At 50.7% G+C, this 15,393-nt stretch overlaps 1 protein-coding gene across 1 annotated transcript in view; it reads left to right on the top strand.

Annotated features, from left to right (window-relative positions):
* The first annotated feature begins 269 nt into the window (after positions 1-269).
* The window catches only part of C14H14orf132 (chromosome 14 C14orf132 homolog), a 31,016-nt gene continuing 15,892 nt past the window's right edge, over positions 270-15,393 (top strand). The window contains exon 1 of the mRNA XM_075947342.1: positions 270-734. Coding sequence (XP_075803457.1) covers positions 369-734 — 366 coding nt within the window. The 5' untranslated portion in view covers positions 270-368. The remainder of the gene's footprint in view (positions 735-15,393) is intronic.

Genomic DNA, 15,393 nt, shown 5'->3' with positions numbered 1-15,393 from the left:
CCTATGGTGACATATGCCGTGTCTTATTTAATTCCTAGGTTTTGTTACTCGTGTTTTACAAATGAGGATACCCAGGCTCAAACACTCAAACTTCACCCAAAACACACAATACAGAAAAGCTAGACTTTCTGCTTTGTTCTGCCCAGTTTAAGTGCCAAGCACTCAGGAGTCTGGGCACAGGGCTTCCACTGAAAGCCGTGTATATATACTCCGGGTCACCCGGTAACTCAGCCAACCCCAGAAAAGCTTGAGTCAGGTGCCCTGGGAAGGGCGCCCACCACGCTGGATTTGGGTTGGAGGCTGGCTCACCAACCCAGCTGGCCACACTGCAGGCCTCAGTTTCCCCTTTTGGCCAAGGTAAAGGGAGGATGGCTAGAAATCAGGGGTCCTGCTCGGCCCGCCCCCGGGGGTGGGGCTGGGAGTGGTCACGTGGAGGGGCGCCGCGCCCGGGGTCTCCCGCCCAGTTGGTGTCGGGAGGCAAAGCCCGGAGTCAGCGAGGACGCCGTGAAGGCTGCAAAAGCGCCACCACGCCGGGGTTGCTGAGGTCACGGTCGCCGGGGCCTGAGGGCACCTGCTCGCTGTTCCGCCCGCTCCCTGATAGCTGTGCGGGTGGCTGGACCCGCAGCGGCGATAGCGACGACAGCAGCAGCAGCGAGGAGTACTGGAGCGCGGGCAGCAACAGCAGCAGCCACGCCAGCAGCGACACCATGGATCTGTCTTTTATGGCCGCGCAGGTAATCCGAAATCTTCCCCACGCTCCCTGGGTCGTCAAGTTTTCAGAACCCCGGCCTCGCTGCCTTCCCCGGTGCAGCTCTAGCGTCCGTGGCCAGGTCCTTTGTCCCGAGCCCGGCAGGCAGTCCCACCTGGTGCGTGTACCCGGGGCGGCAGCTTGACTGTCCTGGGTGGAGTGGCTCATGTTCCTCACACACCGAAGGTGGAGTGGAGCGAAGCTGTCTCCCTTGAGCACCCCACTTTTGAACAAGACAGCTCTGAGGAGCCTGGGGAGCTGAAGTCGCCCCTCCCAGCCCAACCCCCACTCACTATGTTAGTCCTCGAGCCCCCGGACTGGCAGAGGAGAACTGGAGAGAAGCTGCCCTCCCTACTCTGGTTTTGCTTGGCACTGGCACTCTGTCACTTGTTGGTGTCCTCGGGGCAACCCCCTTTCTCTCCACTGTGGGTAAGACTTTAGCCTCTGCTACTTAGGAAGGCGGTGACAGGGCTTTGTGACAGAGATGGATGGTTTAATGCATTTTTGCTTTGTGCTGGGTTTGAGCAGGAGACCACCACCCTTCCCTGCACACAAAGCAGGCTCCTTGTGGCAGATATACAAATGACCTCTTGGTGCATGGTGGTCTTGGAGGCAGGAGAATGCCTTGGAGTTGTGATCTTAGGTGTTGATTCTCTTGAGCCAGAACAAAGGCACACACCCTTTTCTGGGGTTATGCATGGTTCTTGGGAAGACCCAGTGCTGACCACAGTGTGTGGCTATAGAGAGAGGCTACATTTGGCTGGACACAAGTCCCAACCCACAAGACGTTTCCCCTTCTGCGGCCCTGTGAGGAAGCCAACTCTGTTGCCTCCTGGGTGTGTATGTCCAGGGCCCCGATCCCTGTTGCTTGTCTCTAGCAGCAATGTTTGAAGGGACACATTCCTTTCTCCAAACTTCACCCGTGTGGTGGAAGTCTGTTAAAACATAACATCAAAAGCCAGGCTGACTATAGAGGGTTGCTCCCAAATGGGAGCATCAAAGGACACAAAGTCTCCAAGTTAGCTCTGGGGAATCAAGACCCAGGGTTGGGCCGTCTTACGCAAGCAAGCAATAACCCTAAGGACTCTGACGACTCCCCCTTTTTGGCTGACAACCCATCTCATATTCTGCCCGTATGTAAATATTGTCATGCGGAACAGTCACTGCCATTGCAGATGGAAGGGTGTTTAGCTAAGCTGTAGCTGAAGTGAGGAGAGAAACTCACAGGATGTCTGTGGCTGCCTTCCTCTCTGCATCCCACAGAAGCTGGGGTTTCCATGGTTACAAGAGAAATTGATCATTACTGGCCAACCTTGGGGCTGGCTAGAGCATCCACAGTTGCTATGGTGACTTGACAAAACATACAGAGCTTTTCTGTACCTGTGGGCAGAGCCTGCAGGAGTCTGTTTTTTTGTTGTGGTGGCAGTGGGGTTTCACTTTTGTTGTTTTTGTTTTATAATTCACATTTCATGTGGCCAGTTTGTTCCTGCCAAAAGGCGGCACTGATTGCATGCTCAGCACCATGCTGACTAAAAGGAGCGGAAGTGTGAATGGGCACACCAATGGAAGACACACTAAGGTCTTTAGAGGACCTACTGTGTGTGAACTCTGGCAAGTCCTCTTAGCCTGGATTTCTGTAGGTCAACATGCCAGATGGCAGGAATAATTTACCCAAGGGTGTGCTGTTCGTGAGGAAGGGAGCTGATTTTGAATCTAGACCCTAGGCTCTGCAGAGATTCTGGGGTTTCCCCATGTGGCCTCACCTTGGGGACACATTCCAAGATGGCTTCTCTGTCCCCTTCCTCTGAAGGTGCTGGCGCCATGGTGCCTCCTGCTCTGCATGGCCTTGGTTGCGCTCAGTATCGCTTCCTGCTATAGCTCTGTCTCACCGGCCCCACGGGATGAGAACTGATACTTTTTTAAATAGGAAGGACCTAGCAGTATGTGGGAGCGGGCACTTGGCCTCTGTACACCCGGGGTGTGTGTGTGTGTGTGTGTGCGCGTGTAGGTGACAGCCCCTGCTTGTGTGGCAGTGAGCACCCACCGAGAAATCTTGGCACTCCATCTACTCCTTCAGCACCTTGAGTCATGGACCCTGTCGTGCACTAGGACAGGAGTGCTGAGGGACAACGTCGGATGGGACCTAGATCCCTTCTCTGGGTGCTTCCAGGGTATTGGTCAGACTACTAGGACCCAGAAGAGACATAGATCAAGTGCTGAGCCCAGCGCTGAACTGGCATGCAGTAGTTCTTCAACAGCCTCGACTGGATGGTTGGATGAGGATGATGAGATGCGTGCTTGGGAAAAGACACTCAGACCCACAGAGAGTGAATGCAAGGTATCAGATGTGACTACATCACCAGGACTTAGAGAAGGAGGCGGTGGGCATACTAGGACAACCAGCAGATGGTCCTGAACTGAGCAAGCCCGGGAATGCGCCTTCTTGAGAAAGCAACATGTAGTTACTGAGGCCTGGGACGTATTCAGAGCCCTTCAGCGAGCTGGAGGACAGGAGACCCAGTGGGTCAGAGAGTGAGCTGTCAGGGCCAGGTTACAGCAGGTGCTGATTTGCAGATGGGAAATCTGGGTTGAAGCAGAAAGCACTGGGAACCATTGTGGGTTCTTCAGCACAGGAATGGTGTATATGCCTGGGGAAATTCTCTCCCCCTATCCCCTGTGGAAAATGGAAGCTGGAAGAATGGGTGGGGTCAGGAGTGTGTTCCCTGAAGAAGAGAATGAAAGCAGCTCCAGCCCTGGCTTCCTGCCATCAATGCTAAATAGGGTTCCTGCCAGCATCTTCACGTGGTTCAGAGCAGGTAAGACTTTGGAAGCGTCTGGGGCTGCAAACAAGTGTTGAGATGATACTCTATCAGCTGTGCAGTGTGGACATGGTCCCCCGATGCAGAGGTGTGCCCTTTCTCCTTTATAGGACACAGAGAGAGAGAGTGCGCATAGGAGAGGCTCGCCTCAGAGGTTTAGGATAGAGCCCCTGGACCACAGCCTGGGGCACTTGGCCACCTATACTCCACCTGGGGAATATTCCACACAGTCCCTCACAATCTCTGGATCCTGGAAGCTTTGGAGATTGTGGACATGCAGGACATCCATATCTCTGTAGCCAGAGTTAGCCAGATGGCCAGGGTCACTAAGACTCCAGGGCTGGAGAGAGAGGGATGGTCACAGATCTCTAGGACTGAGCCCAGTTCTTACACTCTAAGATGGCTACCGCCCATTCTTTCCCCTCAGGAGCCCAGACCTGCTTTCCTCCCCTTCACCTGGACCGCCATCGTGACTTTACAGACCATGTTCTAGACTTTCTAGGGCATATTGATTTTTTTAGGGGGGGGTATTGTTGTTTAGTTTCAGTTTACATTCCAACCACAGTTCTCAGCCCCACCCCTCCTCCCGAGCCCCCTCGCTTCCTCCCCCCAGCCATCCACTCCTTCCAACAGGTAAGGGCTCCCATGAGGTGTCAACAAGTCTGGCACATTAAGTTGGGCAGGACCAAGCCCCCCTCCACCTCGTGGTATTAAAGCTGAGCATGGCATCTCCTCATAGGGAATGGGCTCCAACAAGCCAGCTCATGCACCAGGGATAGGGCCTGGACTCTGGAGCATATTGTGGAACGTATCGTATTGGTGAAACTTAGGAATCTCTGACATTGGCTTCATGGAGTGAAACAGGGAGGTGCTGCATTGTGGTGTCCTTAAGAGTAAGAGCCTGGTCTGCAGGTGTGACAGACACTAGTTTCCATGTGCCAGGCATATCTCTCTCTCTCTCTCTCTCTCTCTCTCTCTCTCTCTCTCTCTCTCTCTCTCTCTCTCTCTCTCGTGTGTGTGTGTATTTATAAATGTGGAGGCCAATAGTCAATGGTGGGTACTTTTCCCAACTGCTTTCTACTTAGCTTTTAATACAAGGTCTCTTGCTGAACAAGGGGACTGGTGGCTAGTGAACCTCGGGATCCTTCTGTCTCTAATCCCAGCACTGAGATTGCTAGTGTGTACCATCGTGCCTGGCTTCTTATGAGGGTTCTGGGCTTCAAACTCAGGTCCTGTTCTTGCTGTACAAGCCTGTCACCTATTATGCCATCTCCCCAGCCTCCAGACTGGATTTTTAAATGCTAACAATTAACTAGAAATCTGTAGCACACTGGCCAGCCACAGCATGGGCTGCTTGGTTACTGTTGATTACTGAGGTTGCTAGGAGATGGAAGGAGTTGTCTGAACTGCTCACAGTTTTGTGGGACAGATTCAAGAAGGACCCTGCTGGGTAGTTTGTATCTGCTGAAATGGTCTCTGTGTGACACTTAGGCTCCAGCTCATGGCTTCTGCACAGATGTTTCTGTCACCTCCCCACATGGTCACTCTCTATATGGTGTTCCTCTCTGCAGGGTTTGTTTTTAGCAGCTGGGGCCTCCTCCTCCCAGCACAGAGCCCACTCCTTGTGTAGTCTGTGTAGTGCTGGTTCTTCTAATGGGAGAGTCCAGTGGTCCTAGGTAGAAGCTTCAGGCTCTTGAGGACCCACCCTCAGATGTCCTCCCATGTCTGTGACAAATGCAGAGGGAGTAGCCCAGCCCATAACTCTCCATGTCCAGGAGGGTGGGAAGGCATGGACCACGGCATCCTGGAGACTGGGGACTGCACTGAAGCACACAGGACAGGGGTGTGGGCTGCGTCCATCCTGGAGCTCTGCTGGGTTTTCAAGGTCTTGTCTCAGCAAGCCTAGGGGAGAAGATAGTTACTCTGAGCTAGCTGGTGCTTATGGTGGTTATGCTGGGTGAACTAGCTGGTGCTTGTGCTGGGTGAACTAGCTGGTGGTTATGCTAGGAGAAGTGGCTGGTGGTTATGCTAGGTGAACTAGCTGGCAGTTATGCTAGGTGAACTGGCTGGCAGTTATGCTAGGTGAACTAGCTGGTGCTTGTGCTGGGTGAACTAGCTGGTGGTTATGCTAGGTGAACTAGCTGGCAGTTATGCTAGGTGAACTAGCTGGTGGTTATGCTGGGTGAACTAGCTGGCGGTTATGCTAGGTGAACTAGCTGGTGGTTATGCTGGGTGAACTAGCTGGTGGTTTGCTGGGTGAACTAGCTGGTGGTTATGCTGGGTGAACTAGCTGGTGGTTTGCTGGATGAACTAGCTGGTGGTTATGCTGGTGAACTAGCTGGTGTTTGCTTATACTAGGTGAACTAACTGGTGACTATGCTGGGTGAACTAGCTGGTGGTTATACTAGATGAACCAGCTGGTGGTTATGCTGGGGGAGCCATATGCAGCTGCAAATATTTGACCATTTCAGACCTGACACTTGTGTGACTTACCCTCATGGCAGAGGAGTCTGAGAAGGCTTTCTGTGTGTGGGGGGGAATGAGATTACCCCCTCATCTTCCCGCAGCCCACCCCACAGCATGACCTTGGCAGGTGGGAAGGCACCTGGAACAGGTACTAACCCTGGGCTATTTCTGGGAGGCAACCTGAGGGTCTAATCAATACTGGGAGATTTCCTGCCACCCCTTTTGCCTTCTCTCACCTCCAGGGCCTTAGGAGACTCACAGTAAATTTTCTTTTCCATTTTGTTTTTCCACAAAGCGGGAAAACCACAAAAGGCTTCTAGTCATAAGGGACACATGACTCTGTTTTCTCTTTAAAATAGAGGCCTTCTTTGTTTTGTATAAAGGAGTCTGTGGGATCATTCCAACAGATCTGTAAGAAATTAGCAGACATTTCTTGTCCAGAGAAACACCACTGCCCCAAAAATAGAATCTTGGGGAGCCAGGCAACCTGTTACTAGGACCGTTGACAGAGGCGGGAAGAGGGGCTGGAGGTTTTGGGGATGCCAGGCCTCTGCAGATGTCAGGCAGAGGAACAGAGAAGAATTGAGGTGGGACTGAAAACTCGGTTTGGACTGATATCATCAACCTGGACCACACCTCAGCGAGTTGGATGCCAGGCGGTTTACTGTCAGCATGATTTTAAATAAATTGTTTACTTATTCTACTTTTTTGACAGTACTGGGGAGTTGAACCTAGGACCACATGTATGCTAAGCACAATAAAACCTAAGGTGCAACTACACAGAAACTCCTTGGCAAAGTCCATGCGACCTTGAGGGTGGGCTCCACGCTAAAAGACCTAGGATCTGGTGTGGTGTCTGACTGAGACAGCACAGAGGTCAGCAGGCCATAAAATACATGTGACATTTCCCCTACGGGTGGGTTCTATTAACTGGGAGCTAAAGATAGAGGTTTGGGGAGGGAGAGTCTGGGGTAGACATTCTGGGGGATTTGGGTGTGGTCTGCCTCCACAGATAGCAAAAAGGTCACCAGGCCACTCACAATATCCACTCCCAGTCTTCTGGGTGGAAATAGTCAATTCTTCCTTAGAGGAGAGGCCGCTGAGTGTTTAATATTCCTGGCTCCCACAGTCTCTATGGGCTCAAGGGCTTTCATGCTAACAACAGCCCGTGTTTTCTTAAAGCAAGAATTATCATAAAGTACAAATTATCTATTATCTCAGGTGGTTCTAACCAGAGGGCCTGTCTTCTTCAAATTCTCACTGAAAAGACCTCGTAAGTCCTTGGGCATCGTCATCAGACCTCAGAAGGGGCTGTGTGTTGTTTCTTCAGGAAGGTAATGCACAATTAACAAAGGCATCAAATCTCTAGGTAGTATTTTAAAACCTAGGACTTCAGGGACCCTAGAGAACAGGCCTGGGGGGTGGGCGTGCGTTTCCAGGAAGATACTGCTTATATAACAATTTTGTGTGCTCTGCCTTGTATCGGGCCAAGCTCTAGCTTCTGTCCTGAGATCTGGAGACCCAGGGTTGCCCCTTCCCTGCCCATTCTGTCTCCCTGAGATGTGTGTGTGTGTTATAAACCACAATACATTATTGTGCTTATGTTATAAACCATAATACACTATTGTGTTTATGTTATAAACCATAATACTTTATTACTATCTTTGCTAAAAGTCAGTTTTCTTCCATTTATTTCAGTAATAAGGGGAAGTCTTACGTGTTTCCCCCATGCACTAGTTACTCCTGGTGCCTTTCTTTCATTGGTGTAGACTCTCATTTCTTTGGGGCATCGTTTTCTTTCTGCCTGGAAGGGCGTTGGCATCTCTAGTGCTACCGAATTGCTGGATGAATTCTCTCAGCTTTTATATGTCTAGACACTCTAAGTTGTTAGTCCAATTAAAAATATGGCTTTAACTTCCTGCTTGGGTTGTTTCCAGAGAAAGTCTTCTGCTCTCTGTATTTCGGTCCTCTGAGTATAGTGTCTCCTTTCCCCCTCTGGCTGCTTTTAAGATTTTTATCTTTTTCTCTGATGTTGAGCAATTTAGAGAAGCTTTACCTTTGTGTGGTTCTCATGTTTCTAGTGCTTGGAATTTCCAGATGTGTGTGCAGGAGGCTGGAGAGGGGGCTCATCCTTTGAGAGTGTGTGTTGCTCTTCCAAAGGACCCCAGTTTGGTTCCTAGCTCCCATATCTGGCCACCATCTGGCCCTGTACCTCCAGATCCAACACTCTCTTCTGGCCTCTGTGGGTACTGCAATCATATGTGCATATATTGCCCCACAAACATGTACACGTCATCAAAAATAAAATAAATCTGAAAAGCGCCTCTGTGGGTTATAGTCTCATCACATTTGGGAGCTTTTCTGGCATTCATTCTTCATTTTTCTGTTCTTCTTGCCTTTCGACATTCTTTCTGGTTACACAAGGCTGCCTCCAACTGGCTCACACCCATTGGCGTTCTGCTCTTTCTCTTGATGTTCCGTTTGAGTCACTATCATCAGTACCCCTTCAGGATGGCCACCGTTTTCTTTGGCCATCTTTCAACTAGTGGCAAACCCATCCAGAGTATCACCATCCCAGAGATTATGGCTGTTGTCTCTAGACAGTAAGTTTGTGTCTTTTAAAAATTATCTTGTCTTTTCTTAACATGTTCCCACTCATTTTTAGTCTTTTGGGGTGTGTTTATGGGATGCCCTCAGCTCCTATTTCAGGTTGTATCTCCTTGCCTGTCTGGTCATTCTTGGTCAGATGCTAAACACTATGAGATTCTTTCCCCCCTCTTTTTTCCCACTCTCTCTTCCTTTCTTTTTTAAGACAGGGTTCTTCTGTGTACTCCTGGAACTCCCTCTATAGACCAGGCTAGCCTTGAACTCTGAGATTCACCTGCCTCTGCCTCCCCTAGTGCTAGGATTAAAGGTGTGTGCCACCACACCTGGCTAAGCACTGTGAATTTCACCTCATTGCATGATAAGTATTTCTGTATTCTCTAAATAGTCGTCGTCTTTATTCTGGATGAAGACCACTCATTTGGGAGCAGCTTGGACTCTTCAGGGATTTATGATTTGCTAGGCATGACAAGGGCCATATTTAATCTGATGGTGACTATCGCGGCTAGCGAGGCCGGCCCATTCTCTCTGCTGCCCTGTGAGTTGTAAGATCCACGAAGTGGCCAATGGGAGAAGCAGGAGTGGTGGTTTTGTGTGGGTGCCAGGCACTGCTCAGGGTCATCCATTTGGTTGACTCTGTCTCAGCAGGCTGTACACATCCATGACTCACCAGCCATAGTCTCTGGGGACTGCGAGCACCCTCTGCCTGCCCCCAGGGTTCTCCGTATTCTGTCTGTCCTCAAGCCTTCTTGCTTGACATCAAAGTCCTGAAAAATTGTTTTCATATACTGAACTTGTTTTTTTCCAGTTGAGTGAATGAATTAGGTCCCAATAACTCCAACTGGGCTGGAAGCAGTATTTCTTTTTTAAAATTTTTTTATTGATTTTTATTGAGCTCTACATTTTTCTCTGCTCCACTCCCTACCTCTCCCCTCCCCTTCAGCCCTATTCCATGGTCCCCATGCTCCCAATTTATTCAGGAGATTTTGTCTTTTTCTACTTCCCATGTAGATCTATGTAAGTCTCTCCTAGGGTCCCCATTGTTGTCTAGGTTCTCTGGGATTGTGATTTGTGGGCTGGTTTTCTTTACTTTATGTTTAAAAACCACCTATGAGTGAGTACATGTGATAATTGCCTTTCTTGGTCTGGGTTACCTCACTCAATATGATGTTTTCTAGTTCCATCCATTTGCCTGCAAAATTCAAGATGTCATTATTTTTTCTGCTGTGTAGTACTCCATTGTGTAAATGTACCACATTTTCCTTATCCATTCTTCAGTCGAGGGACATTTAGGTTGTTTCCAGGTTCTGGCTATGACAAACAATACTGCTATGAACATAGTTACATAGTTGAGCACATGTCTTTGTGGCATGGTTGAGCATTCTTTGGATATATACCCAAAAGTCGTATTGCTGGGTCTTGAGGAAGGTTGTTTCCTAATTTTCTGAGAAATCGCCATCCTGATATTCAGAGGGGCTGGACCAGCTTGCACTCCCACCAGCAATGGAGGAGTGTTCCCTTTATCCCACAACCTCTCCAGCATAAGTTGTCGTCAGTGTTTTTGATCTTGGCCATTCTTACAGGTGTAAGATGGAATCACAGCGTTGTTTTGATTGGAAGCAGAATTTAAGCCTGTGTTTTTAACATCTGTATTTCCACCCCTTTTTTTCCCACTGTGCTAAAGAAATGTACACTGGATTCATTCTGAAACCTTGGACATGAATTTCTCTTCCTGAATGAAGGCAATACAACTTAAGAGCTCAGATCACTGCCCTGGACAAGAGGGTCTGTGTCCGCGCTGGAGAGCTAAACTCTTGTGCAGCTTGCCTGCCTTGGCCATCTGGGTTCTTCTGTGTATGTGTCCTGTGATTAGACATTCCAGAAGAGGCTGAGAGAGCTGTTGCCTGAGACCTGATGTTGAGGCTGTACTAGGTAGCCTGGAGGGATGCAGCCCAGTCGCATAGCTGGGTCTGAATCTGGGGGAGAGGGGTGGTTTCCATTTTGGTGGGGCCAGACTGTTCTAGAACATCCTAGAACTTGCAATCCTCCTGCCTCCACACTCAGTCTCAAAATGAGGACCCCAGGAAGCCCCTTAGAAAGAAGAAGGCAGAAGAGGGGAGCAGATGCTGCAGACTGAACATGGCTACCTCCCACTCAGCCTGTCCCCTGCCAGTCCCACGAGGAAACCCCATCTGTAGCCTCCACCCGCAGCTCTGGAAGCTGATTAGAAATGCATTAAGACTGGGCTTCTGTGCCAAGGGAGGCCTGAGAGGTGACTAATGTGTTCTACTGTCCCGTCCCCCCCTGCTGTTCTCCCTGCCTCAGCCACAGCGGCACCACTTTAGCTGCTGCCTCCTCCTCCTGATTTCCTGCCCTTCCTTCTCCCTCCTGCGGAAGTTCATCTGACCCTGCTGGGCCAATCAGTCAGCATGGAAAGCCATGAGCCATGCACATGGCCGGTCGGGAGAGCGCTGAGGAGCCAGGACCAGCTTCTCTCCAGCCCTCATCCCCTTGGCTGTTGCTCACCCCATCTCGGAGCACATGTGATGTAAAGAACACCATCAGGGAGGCAGGGACCCCGCTCTCAGGTAGAAGAAGCCAGGATAGAAAACAGAGATGACACCCCAAGGGGCGAGTCACCCCCAGTGCCTGTCTAGTGAGCACACCCATATGGGAGGAAAAACCATCCACTCAAAGGCTTTAAGATGGTGCCCAGAGTCGTGCAGGCAGGGAGAGAGGGACCCGAAGAGTGACAGCTGACTGACTGCAGTGCTGGAAGGGACATCTGAGGCTCAAATACACGGGTTTTTCTGTCACAGTCTCTTCAGGTCTGGACTCTGTGGGCAGAATGGACCATGGCTGAGGGACTTGTCAAGGCTGGGATGGACGGCTGTCAAAAATGGAAGGAAGGGACACCACATCCTTCCACGCAGCCCTCCTCCCTCCAGCACCGTGCGCAGTCTGAGCCACCCTGTCTGGTGCTCCCTGACAGCAAGGACCTTCATTTCGTACGCACCTAGCCCAGGACCAGTCCAGGAAATGAAGTCTGGCACAGAGGTCAACCAAAGCAGAGAGTACTAGGAAGCAGGTCGCATCCTGGTGGACCTAGAAGGCCAGCTCTTCCTACCAGCACAAAGTGTCCCACTCTGTCCCTCAGACTTCACCCTCCTAGTCCCTTGCAGTATGCTCGCTGTGTGCCAGGACCTGCCATATTTGACTTTCTGTATGGCATTTTGTTACAACCTCTGGCGCATCTTGTGAGGTACACCTGGGGTGCTTCTCCGCTTACTGAGGAGAAAAGAGCCAGAAGGGTGGGGATGCCTGCCTGGGGCCACAGCACACAGGCTCTGGGGATGTATCTGAAGAAAGGCCTGACCCGCAGAGCCTCCATGCCTGTCTGTCAGGTTGGTCACTGAGGTACACCGTGATCAACAATCTCAGCTCTCTCGGGACTGGAGAATTTCACCTCCCGAAACCAGGATGGTGCCAGCTACACTGGGATGCTCTGCCACCTGCGGAGGCCGTGTGGGGCTTTGGGAGGCCTCAGGGAAGACACAGCCTGCTGCCCCAGAGTTCCGTGCCCCTGAGAGTGCTCCCTTGAGGGGAGACTGGAGCTGTCTGCTGAGTTGGTACAACCCTAGCTACCTCGTTGATTCCTCAAATGTCTGGCAGTTGCCCAGTATGGGCCAGGTACTGTTCGAGACACTGGGGCGAAAAGTTCTGAAGGACATTCCTTGGTGGCTTCATGTCCTGAGACGTGGTGACCGTCTGTGTGGTGTGGTCAGGATGAGAGCTGTCGACTCAGCCCGGTAGTTCAGCAACATGTAGAAAGAGCTCCAAAGTGTTGACTTTGGCTGACTCTGTCAAGAATGCAGTCGAGAGTAAGCAGGCACCCGGCGCATCACGGTCCCAGACAAGCCCCCAACAGCCATAGGGGGCTTCACAGAGAGAGCAAAGTGTCTCTGACTCCCCTCTCTTCAGCTTGCAGCCTGGGAGCAGGGCTGTAGGAACACAGCCAGGCCACACAGCTCACCACACGGGTCCCCAGCTGGAAGGATATGTGAAGGAAGTAGTTTTGCCTGAGGAGAGTCAGAGAGCTGATGTGTCAGGTGACTTGAGCCACACCCTCACAGGGCAGATGCAGTGCGTTCCCTTTCCACACATAACTGCCTCCCTCTGAGACCCTCAGGCTAGTGAGCAAGCAGCACTGCCTCTAACCCGTGGGGCCTGGTACCATGAACATGGAGTTAGAAACCCTGGTGGGAATTCTAACAGCCGGTTCATCTTTATAGAGTGCTGGCCGTATCTTCCGTGCAGAATCAGTCCTTACATCATCGAGGGCGAGTAGCCCACTGTGTCTGCATCTCCAGTGATGGGGGTGGGCTCACTGCCCCTCAAAGCATGCTGAAGGCAGGTAGCCATGCTCATCCTTCTGCTGTGCTGACAGGAAGTCCCTGAGGCGCTCCAAACTCCTGTGAGCCTGGCCACACCGAGCAGGGAGGGGATTTGTGGTCAGTTACGAGAAGCGTCAGGGCGCTGCAGTCTAAATATAGCAGCGTGACACCCGGACGCGCCTGGCAAATTGGCTGATTCAGTGAGACCAGCAAATCTTCTCCCCTTCCCGCCGCCTGTCATCCTGGGTGGCAAGTCTTATCATCTCACGCATGGCAGCCTGTCCTCGACAGCCTTGGAGAGTGCCTAAGATGGGAAACAAGTTCAAGTGCCAGGCTCTGACACTTGTCACGTGGGTCGAGGTGCTGAGCCTCAGTTTCTTTGTTCGACAGGAACGGTTGCACCTACCACGCGGGTGGAGAAGAGGAGCAAGCGAGATGGTGGCTGTGAAAGCACACGGTTTGCCCAGAGTGCTCGGGGCTCTGCTTTCTAACTATAGCGTAAAAAACAAAACCCCACAATTAGGAGATGAAAAATAGCCAGCCCCACAGGGTTGTACAACTGCCAGTAGGTGTAACGCTTGAGCATCGCCCTGGATCCTCCCTGTGTCGCCGTGTCCTTTCCTGGCTTTATAAATTGACACGGGGGTTGGACCTAAGACTCTGAGCAGGCAGGACCTGCATTCTACCGTTGGGCTATATCCCCAGCTTTATAAAACAGGTTTCTTAGAACATGGTTATCTCAGAAAACCTAAGATCTTTGGATCTTACCCTGATACTCTCATTATTGTTTTGCGATACAATGTATCCCTCATTGGGCTGTGGGAGCCAAATTTTGCCTCATGTAGTGCTGAGCCTCTGATTTATCCTGCAACACAGGTATTCCTTCCCGCATGCCTCTGTTCGGACAGGTTTTCCCACCCGCCGTATGTGTACAATAGATATTTTGAACCTTAGCACAATCAAGAACTGAGATTGGCCTGAGACTTCCCCTGCCTGTATAACTTGAGAGATGCTGAGGAGAGATGCCAGACCTCTGGCTTGGAGTCAAAGGCCTTTCATAGCCACTGGACTCAGCAGCTGGGGCTCATGTTCACATCTGCAAATCCTCTGCGGGGTGTGCAGAGTGATCTAAGGGGTCTGCATAGGGACTCGAGCTTAGGGACTTCACCCACAGCTGCAAACCCGCCCTTGGCTGCTCTTCTATCGTATTCACCGAAGAAGGGTTCTCAATCAAACCCAGACAGAGCTCAACAATGTGGCTAATGTTGCCAGTCAGCTTGACCTGAGGATCCACCTTCTGAGGTGGAATCAGGTGGGTTACCATTCCCACTGTATATGGGTTCTGGGGATTTGAACTCCAAACCCCACACTTTTAGGGCGAGTGCCTTAACCACGGAGCCGTTTCTCTAGCCTGACTGCATTGTCTTTTAAGTGGCACTTATTAGTCACTGTGTGACCACTGTGAAACAGATGGTGCCTTTAAGACCTCAAGATTTAAAAGATATACTTGCTTGACCAGAAGTTTTTTCATATCCCAGGGAATAACCGTTCTAACTGCCTTCCTTTCTGACTCCCCACACACCACCCTAAGGAGGCTTTAATGGGACTTGACCCTCCTACCCTCAAGGCTCAGCCCTCTGCCGTCCAGCCCTTCCGCACATTCAAATGTCTAAACCAAAGCTGTGAGTTCCATATGGGGTCCCATAGCTGTACGTGGGAACTGAGGACAATGTGGTAGGAGTGAAAGGTTGAAAACGCACAGCCACCAAAACTTAATTAAAAATCAAAGAGTAAAATGAGCCCTAAAGTGGAATTGTCTAGATCAGGCTGGCCTGTGGGAAGATTGTGGGGGGTGATATTGTTAATTGATGTAAGAAAACCCAGTCCTTTGTGGGCGGTACTATTCCCTAGGCAAGTAGACTGGACAGTACAAGAGAGGAGGCTAGCTGAGAGCAGGCAAGGATCCATGCATCAGCTCTCTCTCTGCTCTTGACTGTGGACACGATGTTCCTGCCTTCACTTTCCCATGGTAATCCACTGTAACCTGGAATTATGATTCAAATAAACTCTTTACTCCCTGTCTTAGGTAGGGTTTCTGTTGCTGTGAAGAGACACCATGACTATGCCATAATGCAGTGAGCTTTTATTGACTACCTGCAGTGTGCCGGAAAAGTCATGGTCAAAGACAGCCATCTCTCCTGAAGGATTACCCTCAGGGTAGCTGTCAGTGTACAAAAAGGAGGACCTCAATCCCAAGAGAGGCAAATTATTTAAGCTGAGGCTTTCCAAACATCTGGGAGCTAGGCAAAGATGGGGATCAACCCATCTATTCGACTATGGCGAACAGAGGAGTCCTGATGTA

This window comes from Microtus pennsylvanicus, chromosome 14 (assembly GCF_037038515.1).
Source record: "Microtus pennsylvanicus isolate mMicPen1 chromosome 14, mMicPen1.hap1, whole genome shotgun sequence".
Classification (NCBI taxonomy): Eukaryota; Metazoa; Chordata; class Mammalia; order Rodentia; family Cricetidae; genus Microtus; species Microtus pennsylvanicus.
The sequence above is the reverse complement of the archived record's forward strand: the minus strand, read 5'-3'. Positions and strand labels throughout refer to the sequence as shown.